The sequence below is a fragment of the Antechinus flavipes genome, chromosome 3 (assembly GCF_016432865.1).
Source record: "Antechinus flavipes isolate AdamAnt ecotype Samford, QLD, Australia chromosome 3, AdamAnt_v2, whole genome shotgun sequence".
Classification (NCBI taxonomy): domain Eukaryota; kingdom Metazoa; phylum Chordata; class Mammalia; order Dasyuromorphia; family Dasyuridae; genus Antechinus; species Antechinus flavipes.
The window spans coordinates 43,197,769-43,216,017 of NC_067400.1; the positions used below are offsets into that span (position 1 = coordinate 43,197,769).

Sequence of the window (18,249 nt, forward strand, 5' to 3'; positions counted from 1 at the left end):
TTAGTTATCAGATCTTTAGAAAAGGGAGGAATTTATGACCAAAGAAGAAGTAGAGAACATTATGAAAGGCAAAATGGACAATTCTGATTACATTAAATTAAAAACACAAATAAAACAAACAGAAACAAGATTAAAAGGGAAGTACAAAGTTGGGGAAAAAAATCTTTACAGATAAAGGTCTCATTTCTAAAATACATAAAGAACTGTGTTAAATTTATAATACAAGTCATTCCTCAATTGATAAATGATCAAAGGATATGAACAGATAATTTTCAGATGGTAAAATTAAAGCTATGTGAAAAAATGCTCTCAATCACTACTGATCAAAGAAATGCAAATTAAAACAATTCTGAGATACCACCTCACACCTCTCAGATTGGCTAAAATGACAGGAAAAGATAATGATGAATGTTGGTGGAAATGTGGGGAAAATGGGACACTAATACATTGTTGATGGAGTTGTGAAATGATCCAACCATTCTGGAGAGCAATCTAGAATTATGCCCAAAGGGCTATAAAACTGTGCATATCCTTTGACTCAGCAGTCTATATTCCAAGGAAATCATAAAAGAGGAAAAGGACCCATATGTGTGAAAATATTTGTAGCAGCTCTTTTTTTATAACAAAGAAATGGAAAATGAGTAGATGCCCACCAACTGGGAAATGGCTGAATAAGTTGTGGTACATGAAGGTAATGGAATATTATTGTTCTATAAAAATGATGAACAAGCTGATTTTAGAAAGGCCTGGAAAGATTTACACAAGCCGATGCTGAGCGAAACAAGCAGAACTAGGAATACATTGTACACAATAATTGCAAGAACGTGCAATGATCAACTATGAAAGACTTGGTTCTTCTCAGTGGTTCAGTGATTCAAGGCAATCCCAATACACTTTGAAGAGAAAATGCCATCTGTGGCCAGAAAAAAAAAACTAAGGAAACCAACACATGTTATGTTCACTTCTTTTTTCTGGATTTTTTTCTCTCCCATAGTATTTCACTTTTGTTCTGATTTTTCTCTCTCAACATGATTCATAAGGCAATTTGTATTAAAAATTAATTAATTAATTAAAATAAAACAGCTAAACTAAAATAAATTTTGCTCTAGCCTCTTATTTTAATTCACTTTATCTTCATGTTTTAAGGGCAAAATTCCTGATTTTGCAGTATATATAAGCAAGTCAAACCATCATCACCTGGACTAAACCAGCCCAGGACCCTGAACACAGAAAACTGTGAACAGCAGTGTCCCCAAAACCACCAGACCTACTTCTAGGCCCAGCTTCACAGCCATCCTCAGGGGAAGCAACCTTTGTTGATTGAGAAAGGGCCAGCCATAACCACCAACTGCCAAGCAAAGGCCATTCACAAAGCAGTAAAACTTGCCTAGCTGACACAGCAACATACCCTGAGAGAAACATACAGCCGCATATGCCAGGAAAAGTCAAACTATGTCACCACCTTGGCCACCATCTCCCCTCAGACCTTGATGGAGACAGTCCAGAACCCAGAAACCAAGACTCTTAAGAAAAGCAATGTTTTCAGCTCATCATCCTGGGATAACAGGCACACTGGTACACTGTTGGTGGCGCTATGAATCAGTATGAAAATTCCTGGAAAACAATTTGGAATCCTGCAAATAAAATAATCAAAACATATGTACCTTTTGACTCAGAAATTCTGCTGCTGGGTTTACACTTCAAGTTGATCATTAACAAGAAAAACTCACCAAAATATTTATAACAACTTTTTATTATAGCAAAGAACTGGAGACAAATGAGATGTCCATCTAGTTGGTAATAACTAGGCTAAACATATTTATAGCATGTAAAATGATGAAGAGAGAATATAAAAATGCCTATATTAACTGATGCAAAGTGAAGCAAACAAAAGCAAAGGGGCTTAGACATAGTTCAAAGGGAAGTGGATTCCTGGAAACAACACAAAGACTTATTAGGTTTAATGCCAAGTCAGTCATGCTAAGGGGACTGTGGGATATGTTACTTTATTTCAATGTTTTGCTATATTTAAACTTATCTTTTAATGCCCAAAAGTATTGTTACCGTTTTGATTTACTGTTTTTAATTGCAAATATTTGCTATACAATGAGTTAAATCAGACTTTGTATGAAGGTCTGATGAATCAACTGGCATTTACATCATCATTGCTACAGCCTTGTATAAGCTGGGTGATTAAGCTTCAAATGCAACCTCAGGCATGAAGCACCCACAGTAGAACTTTGGACAAGTTGTTCAGTTCCTTAAAGCCTTAGGCTCTATCTGTAAAACTGAGATATCAATACCTGTCCTACCCATTTCAAGATTTTGTTAAGAGTACTTCATAAGCCTTAATGTGCCATTTAAATATTATTATTAAAGGGAAATGCACTCAAGGATTCAAAATGTTGGCAATAAAAATGAACTTCTGAAATATAACCTCTTCACATAAACTGAGGACAACCTATAATGGATATCAAAAATTGAAGTTCAAGTGATCAAAATGTTATAAAACTTTTAGGGAATCATATATTCATATTTTTAGATACTTTAAACACTATTAACAAAATGTGCTAACATAAAATAATGCTAATAATTTACTAAATACTATTTCTTACCTTTAAACCTTCAGTTGGAAGTCTATAACCAAATCTTGCTGGAAGGTCATCAAATGTCTGTGATACATTTTCAAAGTTATACTACATAGAAAATTAAAATGATTAAATTAGATTTATATTATGCAACAGAATGAAAGCAATACATTGATAATTATATTTAATCAGTTCTACTGCTATCTCATTTATGCTACATACATGTGTATACATATATATAAATAAATCCTTCTAATTTCATCTACAAATGCATTTTCACATAAAATATGGCAAGAAATATGCTTAACATCTATTCTAAGTCAATACAAATACTTCAAACACCTGCATTTTTGCATTCTCCTATCACCAGTGTAGATCATAAGCTTTCTACCACCTTAGATTATATTCATGAGGCTTTTTTTTGGTACAAAAATTTCACACATTGAACCCAACTTGATAATGAGTTCCCCTCCACATTTAACTAGGCTAGTCCTTGAACACATTGGGAGGTCTACATATGAAGTATTAACAGCCTGGTAGAATCTTATGGAATTTGCATGTCACTCACAAAGCACAAGAAGGACAGACACAAGGAGAGAATTTCCATTTAAAATTCATTATTTATTTTTGGTGACCTATGATTTAAGTGAAATTTTCACTAAATTCTTAGTGATTTCACATACACACAAATATAGGTTTTCAAATAGGATGGTTTCTTTGCAAACAATTAGCATAATAAGCAATTTTTATGGGAACTAATTAACTTATACACATATTTACTAATTTATACACAATTTACCCCTAAAAAAATATCCATTTGATTTTCTTCCTTTTATAAAGATTACTAGAAACAGACTCCTGTTTTTCTAACCCCAATCAATACTCTTATAACTATACTTCCTGATGAATTTGAAAAGAGTTTCAAATGCACTTTTAAAAGAAAAAGAGGTTCTGTTTCAATATACTTGCATATTCATTTTTAAGCTTCTCTAAGGCTCAAAAAAGAAAAATGAAACACTAGGCAAAACCCAGCAAAAAAGTACAGTTTGTATTTATAAAACAACATTTGAACAGCACATGCATAGGCACACACACACACACACACACACACACTCACACTCACTCTCACTCTCTCTTTTTCACACACACACACACACACACACACACACACACACACACACACACCCCTTTCAAGCTAGAACAAAACAAAAGCAATACCATTTCTTTATTTCATAATTCTACCCATAATTTGCTTGATGACCTTGAAGAAGCTTATTTAAGCTTTAGTATCTGTATCTGAAACATTAAAGGAATTGAACTAAATAATTTTTAAGAGCCCTCCTGGTTCTGAATTTCTTTAATTCTGTGGTTTTAGATTTTTACCTGAATAATAATCTTGTATTTCAAATGAGGAAAGAGAAGAAGAAAAAATTTTTTAAAGAAAAAGACATCACAGAAAGTTAAATGTACTGACTCCATTTGTGGAAATGATCATAGAATTTGGAACTAAGAGACCTTAGAGATCCATCCTCTTATTTGCAAATAAGGAAACAGACCCAGTTTATAATGTTGGCACATCTCATAAAAATAAAGACTTAATGAGTCATTTCTAATGGTATCATCTCCATGCCTAGAATTCCTCATTCAGCTGAAGCAATATCCTATTCATGTTAAGCTATTAATTATTATTGGCAGGAGGAGTCCAGCCTTGGGTTCTCATGCCATGAAAGGGTGTACAGTCTATACCCCAGATTGGATCAAAAACACTTGCAAAGTGATGCAATATTAATACGTAAGGTGAAAGAGATCAAGGGGCTACTAATGCCAAGATTCTGAAGTTAGGTGACTCAAAGTTTGATCTCTTTGACAGAAACCAGGATATGTGAAAGAACTTGGCCATGAGCAGGAGATAGCAGCTTCAGGGGAAAAAAAGATTTTTCAAGGATGGGGCAGTCCTGGGCACCCTTGCAGAGAGTTGGAAAGGAATTAAGTAATAGAGAAAGGTATGAAGATTATCAGGAACCCCAAGAAAACAAAGTGAGACCATAGTGCTGGAGTCAACAAAAATGTAATTTCCATCTACTGTGTACTAGGTATTGGGAACTTACATTCTACTGGATAAAAAATAGCAAAAAGTTGGGAAGTTGGGACTTGGGGAGTGGCACATTTCACAGAATAATAGAATTGAAAAAAACTTCAGACATCAACTGGGCCAGGAGGAGAGCACCATAGCAGGCAGCCTTGGGGCAGGCTGCACAGGGCCATAGAAAACCCACAACCTAAGCATATGTAGCCCATTGCAGGTAATGAGCCTTTACCAGCGGCTGTATAGGACAAAGGGGAGACTCACCCTGTTGCTGTATGCAATGGACACTGACTACCTTTGTCCCTAGTTCATCTTCCAGAAAAACTCCAAGACTTCCAGAGTTCTCAATTAGAATGTGCATTTATATAAGCAAAGTCCAACAAGATCTTACAGGTGAGATTCTTGCTAGCTCTAAAGGTTCCTGATCATGTTACCACTTTTCTAATTCCTAAGTCATTTTTAATAAGCAATAAGTAATCAAAACTGTAATTTATTTATGACATTAATACTTCAAAGTTATGAAGCTAGGAAAATATTTCTAAGTGCAAGAAGAAATCTTTAAAAATTGGTCCACCGAATTGTTATTCAAAGAAAATGACTAAAATCACTACCATTGATCCATTCAAGATGGATATTCCAAGAAAACTAATAATAAAAAGAAAGGTCTCTTATAGATCAAAATATTTATAGCAACACTTTCAGTAGTAATAAAGCACTAAAGAATAGATTACTGTCAACTTAGAAATGGGCTAAATGAAATGTCATATGTTAATGTTATGAATTACTGCAGCACTGTAAGAAACAATGAATATGATGACTATAGAGAGTCATATGAACTGTTGCAAAGTGAAGAACAATACCCATAATAACTACGAAAATGGAAAGAAAAATAACAAGTAACACTGTAAAATTATGAGCAAGCTTCAATTCCAAAGAGATATAAAGACTAAGCTTCCTCTTCTCCTTTGCAGAGGGTAGGAACTCTGAATGTGTGAACACTGCATATGACAACAGCCTTGGTTGATATGTTAATTTTGCTGAATTTTTTTTAATTCTCTTGTAAGGGACAGCTTTATGAATAGAGGAGCAGGAGGAATATTATTGGATGTATGTGACTTTGAAACAAAAGTTGTCAATTAAAATGTTTTTAAAATCAGCTTAAAGTCTGAGTAACAATCCCAGAAATTGAGGACTTTCTTCCTAGACTATCTTCATAGCTTCATATCATAACTGATAAAAGCAACAGAACTATAAACACTTGCACAGTCTCAATCATTGTTCTGTAAATGCCTTTTTTTCACTAAAAACTACTCTTGCCTGAATCACAAAATATCTATGGGCAAGATAATTTCAAAGCATTAGGAGAATCATGAAGTTCTAATTGTTAATTACTTATCCCATAGAATAAGCATATTATAAAAGTCAATAAACACATGCACACAACCAGTTTGGGTGTTATTTTGTTAAATTTATCTCCCACTTATTTCAGACACATTAAGTTGTTTCAGTTACACTTACCGCTAAAATGTCTGCCTCCACAGGTAATAAGTTAAAGAATGCAAACAGCTGGACAGTCAAAATAGTATATATCTGCGTGGCTGACAACATTAACATCCCTATGGATAACAGCATCTTAATCACCTGAAAAATAAGCACATAAGAATGATGAGAAGGCAAAAAAAAAAAAAAATGATTTCTTAAAATGGCACTTCACAATAGTCAACCGATGCTATTCATTTAGCATATATTTACTGAGGACAAATAGCTATAAATTCATTAGCAATCATTTTAAAACATTGTTTTATGTTATTACTAGCACAGGGTCCTTATTCAATGGAATACATAAATATGTAAACTTCTTTACATAAATTCTTAAATTGTGAAAGTATATTACAAATATATTGCTATTAATGTTTCAGGTCAAACCCATATTTTAATTTTATTATGAATAACTAATTAGTAATAACAGATTTACATGATAAAAGGTGTATTAAAAATTTCCATAACAATTCCATGTAAAACTCTTTTAATTCCCACTTTTTACAGATGATATTTGCAATTCAATCTGAGTCATGTAATATTTATTAAGCGTTTATTATGGTATGTGTAAAGTATATCTATTAGGAACCTGACATACAAAAGAAAAAACAAACATGTCCTTAAGGAGCTTACAATCTACTGGGGATACAACACATGTAGAAGTATGTAAATACAAAGTAATTTCAGGAGGGAAAAAGTAAAAAAAATTTTGGGGAGGAAAGGATTATGGGAAAGAAAACAAAGATTCATTAAAGGATTTATAAAAGCAGTGATACATGAGCTAAGTACCGAAGGGAGCTAGAAGTTCTAAAACTCAGAAGGTGAAGAGAAAGTGCATGATAGGCAATGATTATTCCAGGCTGAGCTATTTGTATTTTTTTCCTAGAAACAAAAGAAAGCTATGTTTAACTCCTGAAATTAGTAAATTAGTAAAAAAAATTAGTAAATTAGTAAAATCTATGTCTTTGTAATATTAAATAAGTAGTAGCCACTAGAAAAGCTGGTAACTATATCAAAAGTCAACAGTTAGCATTTATATTTAGCACTTTAACTTTGCAAAGTACTTTTAAAAGTATCATCATCAACATCTCATGATAAAGTCAGTTCCAATGGTCTTATGATGGAGAGAAAGCCATTTGCACTCAGAGGGAGGACTGTAGGAACTGAATGTGGATCACAGCACAGTATTTTCACTCTTTTTGTTGTTTGTTTGCATTTTGTTTTCTTTCTTTTTTCCTTTTTGATATGATTTTTCTTATGTACCGTATTTGTAGAAATATATATAGAAGAATTGCACATGTTTAACATTAAAAAAAATAACATTTCGTTTGAGTTTTACATCAGCCTTGCGAGACAGGCTATATATAGGTACTTATATTCTAATGGGGGACAAAAAGCAAGTTTTCTTTCAGAGAATTAACATCTTCAAGCATCACAGAGAAAGTTAAATAAGGCAAACACAAGAAAGACACAAGTGAGGCTTTTTGTGTTTGGAGTTTTTGTTTTTTAATTTTGTTGGTCTTAAGAAATGAAAGAATAGAAGGAAAAAGGATTTACTAGGGAAGAAATGTGGAAGAAGATTCACAAACACAACACATGAAAAAGATATAGATACTAAATCAGGAATGGGGGAAACAGGATTCTCATTACCTATTTCACATATGAAAAATAACAATCAACTAAAGTTGAACATACATACTTGTGGTAGAAATACAACAAAAGAGAAATGGGCAAGATCAGGAAAGGGGGATAAAAGAAGGAGAGGGCATGAAAGATCTGTTGCACCAGGGTAAGAAGGCCTTGGGAAACCAGCCAACCTGGATCAGGCTTTAGGAACCAACAAATCCTTAGCCAAGGCAATGGCAACAGCAGGGAGGCTTCAAGAAATCTCAGCCTACAGACACTGGGGGTCAAATAGTCAGGAGGCTGTCTTTTTCCTAACACTAAATCAATGTTGCTTTGCCCATACTCAAGGTCCAGAATATAGTTTTGGCTCAGAGTCCCAGGGCAAGAGCACTAGCATACCAGAACAGCCAGTCAGCCTGGATCAGGACCCTCCCCACAGATCCGGAGTGCAGAGAAGTGCTTGTGGTCACTCACAGATGAAAGCATATAGGCCACGAAAGTAGTAAATACATTTCTCCTTGGCTCCCACCACCTCGGAATAACCAAGAACTTCCAGGTCCCTAGAAGTTTCTCCAAAAACAGCTGCAAAAAATCCCTGACGCTTGTGACATTATGCCCTGTATTCTGGAAACAGTCCAAAAGCCAAGCAAAAGCAAAGACTGGGAAAATAAGCAAACAACAAAAAAGATTCTGATCATAGAAAGTTTCTAAGTAATAAGAAAGATCAAAGCACACACTCAGAAGAAGATAACAAAGTCAGAGCTCCTACAAACAAAGCCTCCAGAAAAAATGAGAATTGGTCTCAGGCCATAGAAGGGCTCAAAAGGGATTTTGAAAATCAAGTTAGAAAAGTAGAGGAAAAATTGTAAAGACAAACAAGAGTGATACAAAAGTAAGTACAAAAAGCTAATGAGGAGAAGAATGCTTTAAATAGCAAAATTGGTCAAATGGAAAAGCACAAAAATTCAATGAGTGTTAGAGTTCAAATGTTGGAGTTTGTTCTTCTCAAAGCACAGCCGGTTTAGAGGCTTGGAGCCCTTCGGATGTCTCCAAATCCAAAGGTTCTGTCCTTCAGCCTCTGCCTCTGCTTTCTTCTGCCTCCAACCAAGACAGAGATGGAAGGTCTCTCTTATCTCCTTCTGGGGAGCCCAGCCACCAACTTGCCGCGGAGAGAGGGCTTCTGGCGTAGCTCCACTGAAATCCGTCAAAGTGTTCTCTGCACCAGAGTCGTTCCTCTCAAGTCCAGCGCGATCAGCCAGCCAAGAGGAAAAAATGTATTCTGCCATAGATCCCTCATTGCTGGCCTTTTATCTGCCTCTTCTGAGAGAATGGGATTATGGGTTTTCTCCCATAGTGCTCTCTGGCCCAATGAGTTTTAAGGGAAGCGTGGACTCCCTTGAAGTTAGAAAGTGTACTTTGTGAAGCTAGCATACTTGTGGACTCCAATGAGTAAAGGTGTGAACACAAGCCTTGTATTGATTAGTTCTACTTAGTACCTTGTTTCAGGTTCTGGCCAAAACATCTTCTTGTAAAATTAGATCAACTCTAATTAGTTAGCAGTTAGTAAGGATTCCAACAAATGAGAAAAATAACTTCTTAAAAATTAGCTTTGAGCAAATATAAGCTAATGACTTTGTGACAAATCAAGGATTTTAGAGGATGGTAGAAAGAAGGATTTATTGGGGGAGGGAGTAGCCAAAAGTAAAACACTTTTGAGGAGGGACATGGTAAAAGGAAAGAGAATAAAATTAACAGAGGGAAATAGTTAGTAATAGTAATTGTGGAAAAAAATTTAAAAGAAGTTTCTCTAATTTAGGCCTCATGTCTCAAATATATAGGGAACTGAGTCAAATTTATTAAAAGCATTTTCCAATTGATAAATCATCAAAAAATAGGGACACTTTTCAGATTAACTAATTAAACTATTTATAGCCATATTAAAAAAAAAGTGTTAACTCACTATTGATTGGAGAAATGCAAATTAAAATAATTTTATACCTATGAGATTAACTAATGGGCCATAGGGAGGAAATGAGAAATGCTGGGAGGAATATGGGGAAAATGAGAATTAATGCATTGTTGGTAGAATTATGAACTGTTTCAGTCATTCTGTAGAGAAATTTGGAACTAGGCACAAAGGACTATAAAATTATACATACCCTTTGACCTAACAGCACCATTACTAGGCATATATTCCAATAGACTTTTTTTTTTTTAAGAGGAAAATGATCTATGTGTATAAAAATGTGTATAGCAGCTTTATTCTCAGGGCAGAGTTGAAACCTGAGGGGATGTCCATCAATTCGGAAGACGTGTAAATAAATTGTGGTACGTGATTATGATGGAATATTATTGCTTTTTGAGAAATGATGAGCAGGGAGCCCTCACAAAAACTAGAAAGTCCTCCCTGAGCTCATGCAAATTGAAACATACTGTTTACAAAGTAATGGCAATGTTGAGGGATGATCAACTATGAATGACTTTGTTATTTTCATTATTAGTGATTCAAGTATACTCTGAAGAACTTAAGATGAAAAATGCTATCTATACCTAGAGAAATAAGTATTATGTTTTCATACAGATTGAAGCATACTTTTTTTTTTTTACTTTTTTTTTTTTGGGGGGGGGAAGATCTATGGTGTTGGGGTTTTTTTTTTTTTTTTTTTTGCAACATGACTTTTATGGAAATGTTTTACTTAACTTCACATGTGCCTTCTCAATGGGAATGTGAGTGGGGAATAAGGAAGAGGGAGAATTCTGGAGGTTAAAAAAAATGTTTAAAATTGCTTTAGAAGCAACTGGGGGAAAAAATCAAATAAATGGGGAGAAACTAATATGACTATCACTGTGTATAACTGAGATGAGATGGAGAGTTAGATAATGTTAGACAACCTCCCCACTGATAGGCTGTTGCATTGGCTGACCTCTCTTCTCTTCCCTCTGCCTCCAATTTATCTCATTCCCAGAGCGCAACACCTGTGTCAGGCAAAGGCTACCTTGCAACTCCTTCAGATGCTATGATCCACAGCTGTGGAGGTTCTCTGTGAACTGACCTGTCCCTCAACAAAGGAGCATTCCAATTCCCTATCCCCTATTAATAACTTATCTATTGTTTATCCAGGAGTTTCAGTGCCTGTCAAAAACAAAAACATCTAAACAGCTAACAGTTTGTGTAATTCTGTGTAATTAATCACCAAATAAAATGAACATTTCCAAAACACTATGATTGTATCTAAAACTATAAATTTCTTTCATGTAGAGCTTACTTTTTAAAATACAATAAATTCAACATGTAATTTTCAAAGTTGTCTTGCTTGTCTTGTTGCTGGACTTCTATTCTCTTGTTTTATTTTTTCTTTGGTGGAAGAGGAGAAAAAGTCTATCCCTAACATCTACTTTTCCTCAAAGGTCTCCTTCCTATTGAAAAACAGAAAAAGTTCTCTTCATTTCCTATACCACAATAGTGTTCTGTTCTATTCTATTTCACATATCATAATTTATTTAGCTATTATTCTCCAACTGATGGGTACCTTCCCCTTCCCCCAGTTTCCAGTTCTTTGCTACTACAACTCTTTGGGGTAAAATCTGGATTCTCAATGGATCAGAAGGTATGCAGAGTTGGTGACTTTTTAGATATTACTCCAAACCACTTTCAAAAATGCTTGAACCAATTAATTCACAGCTCCACCAAGGATAAATTTTTATTTTTCCAAAGTTTTCTCCTTTATCTTCTTTACCATACTGATGAATATAAGAGGAAACCTTAAAGTTGTTTCCATTTTCACTTCTCTAATGTTAGTGATTTGGAACATTTTTTTTTTAAAATATAGTGATAGTTTGGATTTCTTGCTGTAAAACTTGCTGTCATTTTTTTACATGTAGTAAATGACAACTTTATTAGAGAATTCTCTGCAAAGATTCTTTTTCCAATTAACTTTATCATTCTAATTGTAGCTGCATTAGTTTTGTTGGTGCAATAACTTTTAATTTTATATACAATACTGTTGGTTTGCACCTTATTTCTGTCAACACTAAAATTTTCACAGCAGCTTTTTTGTCAGGCTGGGAGTTCTCATCACAGTTGGCCTCCTCTTTAGCTTTACTGAACATTATTGCTTTGTTCATTTCTTCCACGTGTTGTGTAATCTATTGTATTAATGAACCAATTTATATTATAACCAGTACCATACCAACGAGTTTTAATTTTTATTGATTTGTACTTAGCTGAATTGTGATATTAAAGGAAAAAGTACACCATACATTTAACAAACAATATTACATTTGTATCTTGATCAGAATAGTTATGGTCCTGGTTTGAGAAAAAATTTTTTGTAATCTACATTCACTTCTCTACATAGACATGTAATAATCAGATGATTCATGGTAATTATAACAAAATGATATTCCAAAAATCAATGCAATCAGTGAAGTATCCCCAGCAATAATCAAGCTTCTCCTATAATGGACTCCCTTCTAAGCAATCTCCACCAATTAGTATAGGTACAGAGAACAAGAAATAAATTTAATTCTATAAGGCATTCTAAAACCTAAACAAATTATCCTATTTCAATAATAAAAATAATAATTTATTATATGCGAAAAATGTAATGATGTCTTTCAGAACCTAATGCAATAAGCTTTTTAAAAATATACCTTCATGTTTACAAATACAAAACTAGGCTGAGAGTCCCATTCCTACCTTAATCTAAATGCATGCTTTTAAACAATAACTTCTCTTTACTCTTAATAGTCTGTATTACTAATCTATCTGATAATGAAGTTCTGGGTCTTAGTATTTAAAAATTAGTAACCATTTTGGAAGTTTTATGTTTAACAAAACATCTTTACAATTACTTTGACATTACTACTAGAAAAAGAGATCAGGTATTTGGGAAATGATTGTGCTGTAAAAACCAATATGCCAATAAAATTGTAAATCACATGTATTTAGCTATACACACACATATATACATATGCTAAAGATGAGTTACTCCTACCAATGATGAATATTCAAATATCTTCAAATTCATTAACTATGTTTATGATCCTCTGTAAAAAAAACTAATCAACTTTTATCATGTTATTTCAGTAATATAAAAATATGCAGAGAAAGATAAGAGTTTAACAATTGTGACCATTTCATGGAATTTAAGAAGGATGAAATTATCCCATCCCTATTATTAGTAAAATACAGAATAAAAACTAGGATGTAAATACATAAAAGCTGTTTGGGGGAGTTTGTTTGGGTTTGTTTTTTTTTGTGAGGCACTTGGAGTTAAGTGACTTGCTCAGGATCACACAACCAAAAAGTGTTATACTAGGCAAGTCTTGGCAGAATTTGAACTTTGCTCCTCCAGGGCAGGTGCTCTATCCACTGTGCCATCTAGCTACTCCAAACTTTAAGCTTCTTTTAGTCAAATTACCATCCAATTCTTCCATCAAGTCCTCCTTCCTACTTGGATGATGATTTAATAATGACTCTATGTCCTCAAAAATTATACTATGACAATGTCAACTGTGACAATTCCTCATCCAGAAAAGTTCTGAGTGTGAGCTAAGCAATACTATGTTGGTTCTCTGATCACGCCTTCATTTTCCTTTTTTTTCCTTTGTTAACATATATTAATTGTTTTTTAATATTGCTAGTATGTCTCGTAAGCCCCTCTCATTTCTCCCAACAAAAGAACCTTCTCTTAACAAATAAGTCACTATTCTCCAGCAGATAATCAAATGATAGTTGAGAGGCAATTCTCAAAATGAAAAATGGTCCAAATCACTAAATAAGAGAAATTTAAATTAAAACAACTGCAAGGATCTACTTCTTACCCATCACAAAAATGACAAAAGAAAATGACAATTAGTGTAGAGGATATGGAAGGACATGAATTCTAATGCAGTGCTGGTAGAGTTATAAAATATATAGCCACTGTGAAAATTTACAATTTACAATTATACCCAAAAAAGCCACAAAACTGTGAATATCCTTTAGACCCAACACTGATGATAGTTATGAAATGTATAGCCAATGTGAAAAGCAATTTACAATTATACCCCAAAAAAGTCATAAAACAGTGGATATCCTTTGACCCAACAATACTACTAATAGATATAAACTACAAAAGAGATAAAAGAAAGTACCCCATATACAAAAATATTTACAGCAGCACTCTTATAACAAAGAACTAGACTCAAGGGAGTGTCCATTAACTGAGGAATAGTTGAACAAACTATAGTATATGAATATAATTAAATAATATTGCATAATAGGATACATGAAAAGGATTTACATGAAATAAAACAAAATGGAGCAAAAGCAGAAAAATAATTTCTATTACAAATTAAGACTTTAAAAAAATAAATGCAATGACCAACCACAATTTCAAAAGACAGGTAGGATAAAGTATTGTTTCTACCTCTTGACAGAAAAGTGATGGATTAGAGACCCATTTTCAGACAAGGTTGATTTGTGGATGTATTTGGGACTGTGTCTGTGTGTGTGATTATACAAACTTGTTATAAGAGAGTTGGGATGTTCTATAGAGGCTAAACTCCCAGCCTTACTATATGATGGAGGAGGACTGGCAGAGACCTTTCCTCAGAACTTTGGGGCAACACCTCAACATCAAGGTGCAAATCTGAGAAGTGCTAGTGGTACCCTATTTCTTGATCATCCTGAAAATGAAAAAAGGGCTTGAAGGGTCAGAAGAATGTGAACTACAAGGAAGGGGGGGATCATGGTGACCTCGTCTCCAGATGGGCCTCCTGATGCAACTGCGCTTCACTCTATATAGGATAAGGAGGGAATGACTTGGGCTCCTTTATCAGCAAGGTTCTTCACCATGTCCCAGAAATCTCTTCATTCTGGAAAACCACTCTGGCAATGGAATCCCTGTCTAGGAATTACCTAAGCCCTTCCCTCTCATTGGGCAGTTCCTCCCAGGGCTTCTACTGATGGCCAGTCATCATCATTTCTCAGAAGGATGGAGTCAGTGCTTTCTCCAACATGCTTCTTCCTTCCCTTTTTCAGTTTCCTTTTCTTGTGTATTCTTCTCCCATTAGAATGTAAACTCCTAATGGTGAGAGTGGCAAACCCCCTGCCCCTTAACAACCTTTTGGCTCATACTGGCATTCTCAGTGCTTAGCACAGCACCTAGCATACAGTAATGCTTAACAAGTGTTTGATGACAGCCAGTGATGGGAGGAAAAAAGTCAAGCACATGAATGAAGCAATTTTTAATATGCACAGAAAAGGAATGTCCAAAGGAATGCTGACAAGGGGACAGATGTTGGCACTTAATGTGCTGAATTCATAGAATATATGCTTTAATAAAACAAGCTTTATATTATTATCTTTAGTTTCATGGGTAATACTATGTCTTGTTTTATGAAAAAGCTCCCACTTCATGGTATTTATTAAAGTTCAGGATAAGAAAAAAATTAAAGTTTAAAAAATACAGCCTTGTTTTACATATTCATTAAAATCCTTTGAATAAGACCTTCTAAAATTTTATTCAGAGATATAAGTGGTAGAGCCAATGTTTAAACTAAGCCTTTTTAAACTCAAGTACTGCAGCACTCTTTTCACATCACCAAATAGCTTTTTCTACTTGTCTCCATCCAATACCTAGAATACGATTATGAAAATGGCAAGCACTTAATATTTGCTGAATTAAATCCTGTGACCTTATCCCATGAACATCTAACTAGTAAAAGTCTAGTGACTGCATGAATAAAGAAAACTAAAAAGTCAGCTTCACAGCAATAGGAAAATGTAGTTAATCCCTTCTCCCTTCCCTCAGCAGAAAACTAGAATTGGATTTTATTTCAGTAATAGAAACAGATTTACACTAATCTTGTAGCATTCTCTTCTCCCTCTCCCACTCCTATCCTGCTCCCAAATCCAGTCTTCCTTGTGACTAAATGCAAACATTTTCAAAATGATGAGTCAGGATTTCTAGTTTGGAAAAACAGTAAACCTAAAATGGAAATACAAGAAAACCCATGAATGTAATTTCATCTGCACTAAATAACCAGGTTACTAAATGTCAATTTCTTTCTCAGTAGTAGAACACATAGGATATTCAGTACAATACAGCAGTATTATATCACTATTCAATTTGCCTTTTCAACTTGACCATATATGACTATTTCAAATACCCTTCAATAAAACCAAACTAGACTTTCTGAAGTATACGGTCATATACAACTTTTCATCTCCTTTTCTGTAGGTGTACAGTTCTGCATGAACTTGCTAGCATCTTCCCTACAGAAAGGAAAAGTAATTACTCATTTATATCTATGTGCTCTCCAAAAAAAAAAAAAAAAAAAGGCGCTCCCTAAGAAGGGACTGTTTTATTTTCTCATTGTATCCTTAATGCCTATTATAGCTCCCGTCATATAAAAGTACTTAAGAAACATTTTTGCTTAATAACTAAAAGCGATTTATTTTTCTAAATAAGAATTCTAGCCCTCTTTTGAGATTCTAACATTTTCCCAAACAATCCCTTTTTGTAGTGTCTCATGTCAAAATGCCATGTGACATAATACCTCGTTAGAGTGGGAACTGGCTGAATTCCATTTTATTTCCAAGTAAACATTATTACTATCCAATCAATACCTCCTTAGTAAGGACCGTCTCTCTTTCTTTCTGTGTGTGTGTGTCTCTCTCTCTTACTTGGAACTCAGGGGAAGCCGGGAAGGTCAGTATCTGCTCCAGGGAACAGCAAAGAGCCAGCACCGACTGGATTGACAGCACATGGAGAGGAGTGAGATCTCAGAAGACTGGAGAGGGGACGAGGGGCCCAGAATTTACACATTTTTTTTTCCCCACTTGAAATGTAACCATCTGTAAAGCAAAGTCACCCTGTAGCCCCTAAGCCTATGTCTTGGAGCTGTCACTCTGCCCATGTCCTCATCCCAAGCCTGCCCCAGTCTTCAGAGGGGCACAGGGCTGAGCCAAGGGACTGCCCCGAAAGCTGAGGACTCAAAGCCGTTTCAAACTGGGCATTCGGCAGCGCCTCCACAAATCTCGGACTTGAAATCTCACCAATTTAAGGCTAACCCACGGTCTATTTCATTCAAGCCTTTCATTTTACAGATGAGGAAACTGAGGCTCAGGACCAGCCAAGGTCACCCCATGTCAGGGGTGGCGGGGGACCCCCAAGGCCAGCAAACTCCCCACCGGGGCATCCCGGCTCTAGGACTCTAGCCTGAGATGGAAGAAAACTCGCAACAGGGGATGGCTATCAGCCCCCAAGGCTGGAACCCTGCACTTCAAGTCCCGGAGGCCAGCCCACTGAAGGCAAAAGGAGACCGGGCAGAGCACGACAGCTGTTTAGCCACGCGCGTTTCTATGCGTATCCCAAGTGTGCGGGAGCCCTCAGGCTGCAGGGCGAGGTCACCCCCCATCGCTCGGGGAGGACGTCCCAACGAGGGGCCCAAGACTGGGGCAGCTGCCCACCTGGCTGAAGCAGGAGGATCCCTCTCCTCACCACGCCCTCGGGAAATAGCGGGGTTCCCCTCCAAAGAACCTAAGGAGAGGTGAGAGCGCTCCTCTTCCAGCGGGGTTCCCCGCCTCCACGGCAAGGCACGGAAGGGGAGTGGGGGGGGGGGAGACAATGTCACGCAGGTCAGGGGCGTTCTCGGCCGCCTTCTCCCACCCCGTGGCCCTCAGTCTGCCTCGAGGGCGGAGCAGAAGGAACCCAAACAAATTAAAACTTTACGACACCCCCTCCGCCCTTTAAAAAAAAATCAGTGGGGGGAGGGGCGGAAGCTAGGTCCGGCGGACCGGTCGTGGCGGGGATCAGTTCCCGCAAAGGCTTCCGCAGCCTGCCCCGCCCCGAGAAGTGAAGGGGGGGAGGAAGGGAGCGGGGAACCCACGCTCCCGGGATGAGCGACAGGACGGACGGACGGACGAACGGACGGTGTAGGCCCCCGCCGAGGCGCGGCTCTCACCTGAGGGAGGAGGGGCCGGGGCTGGGCGGCTGGACCGTCCGGGCCAAGAGCGATTTCGTCCCTAATCCCTACTCAGTCGCGTCAGGAGATCCTAAGCGGCATCCATGACCCCGGAGCTCGCTCTGCGGGCCCAACGGCGGAGAAGCCAAAGAAGAGACGACAACACGGCTGGGAGGAGGAAATCCTGCCTTCCTCGTGTTCTCATTGGTAGAGGCCCGGGACGACGGGGAGGAGCTGGGGAAAGCGCTTGGTCAGGAGAGCTGTCCGTCAAGAGAGCGCGAGATCTAGCCCCGCCCCCTCCTCCTCCCCTCCGCCTTTGCCCCTGTGCTGCTGCTGTCCTCACTGCTGTAAAACCCAGCTCCACAGTGGACCAGCAGAAGGGAAGGTGGGAGCCGGCGGATCGGAGGTGCTGCATAGGGGCTGCTTGGTGAGGCTGGGAGGGAGTGACAGCCTGCC

The 18,249-nt window shown here is 36.8% G+C and overlaps 1 protein-coding gene across 2 annotated transcripts in view; it reads right to left on the reverse strand.

The window, feature by feature from the left end:
• Positions 1–18,002, reverse strand: part of RNF13 (ring finger protein 13) — an 87,708-nt gene extending 69,706 nt beyond the window's left edge. The window contains exons 1-3 of one of the 2 annotated variants that reach the window (XM_051983284.1): positions 17,794–18,002; positions 6,193–6,315; positions 2,616–2,696 (exon numbers count right to left, since the gene is read on the reverse strand). In XM_051983284.1, coding sequence (XP_051839244.1) covers positions 2,616–2,696; positions 6,193–6,306 — 195 coding nt within the window. In that variant the 5' untranslated portion in view covers positions 6,307–6,315; positions 17,794–18,002. Of the gene's footprint in view, positions 1–1,408; positions 1,635–2,615; positions 2,697–6,192; positions 6,316–17,793 lie in introns of those variants that run through there. The other variant, XM_051983285.1, reaches the window with a different exon arrangement.
• Between the last annotated feature and the right edge of the window lie 247 nt (positions 18,003–18,249).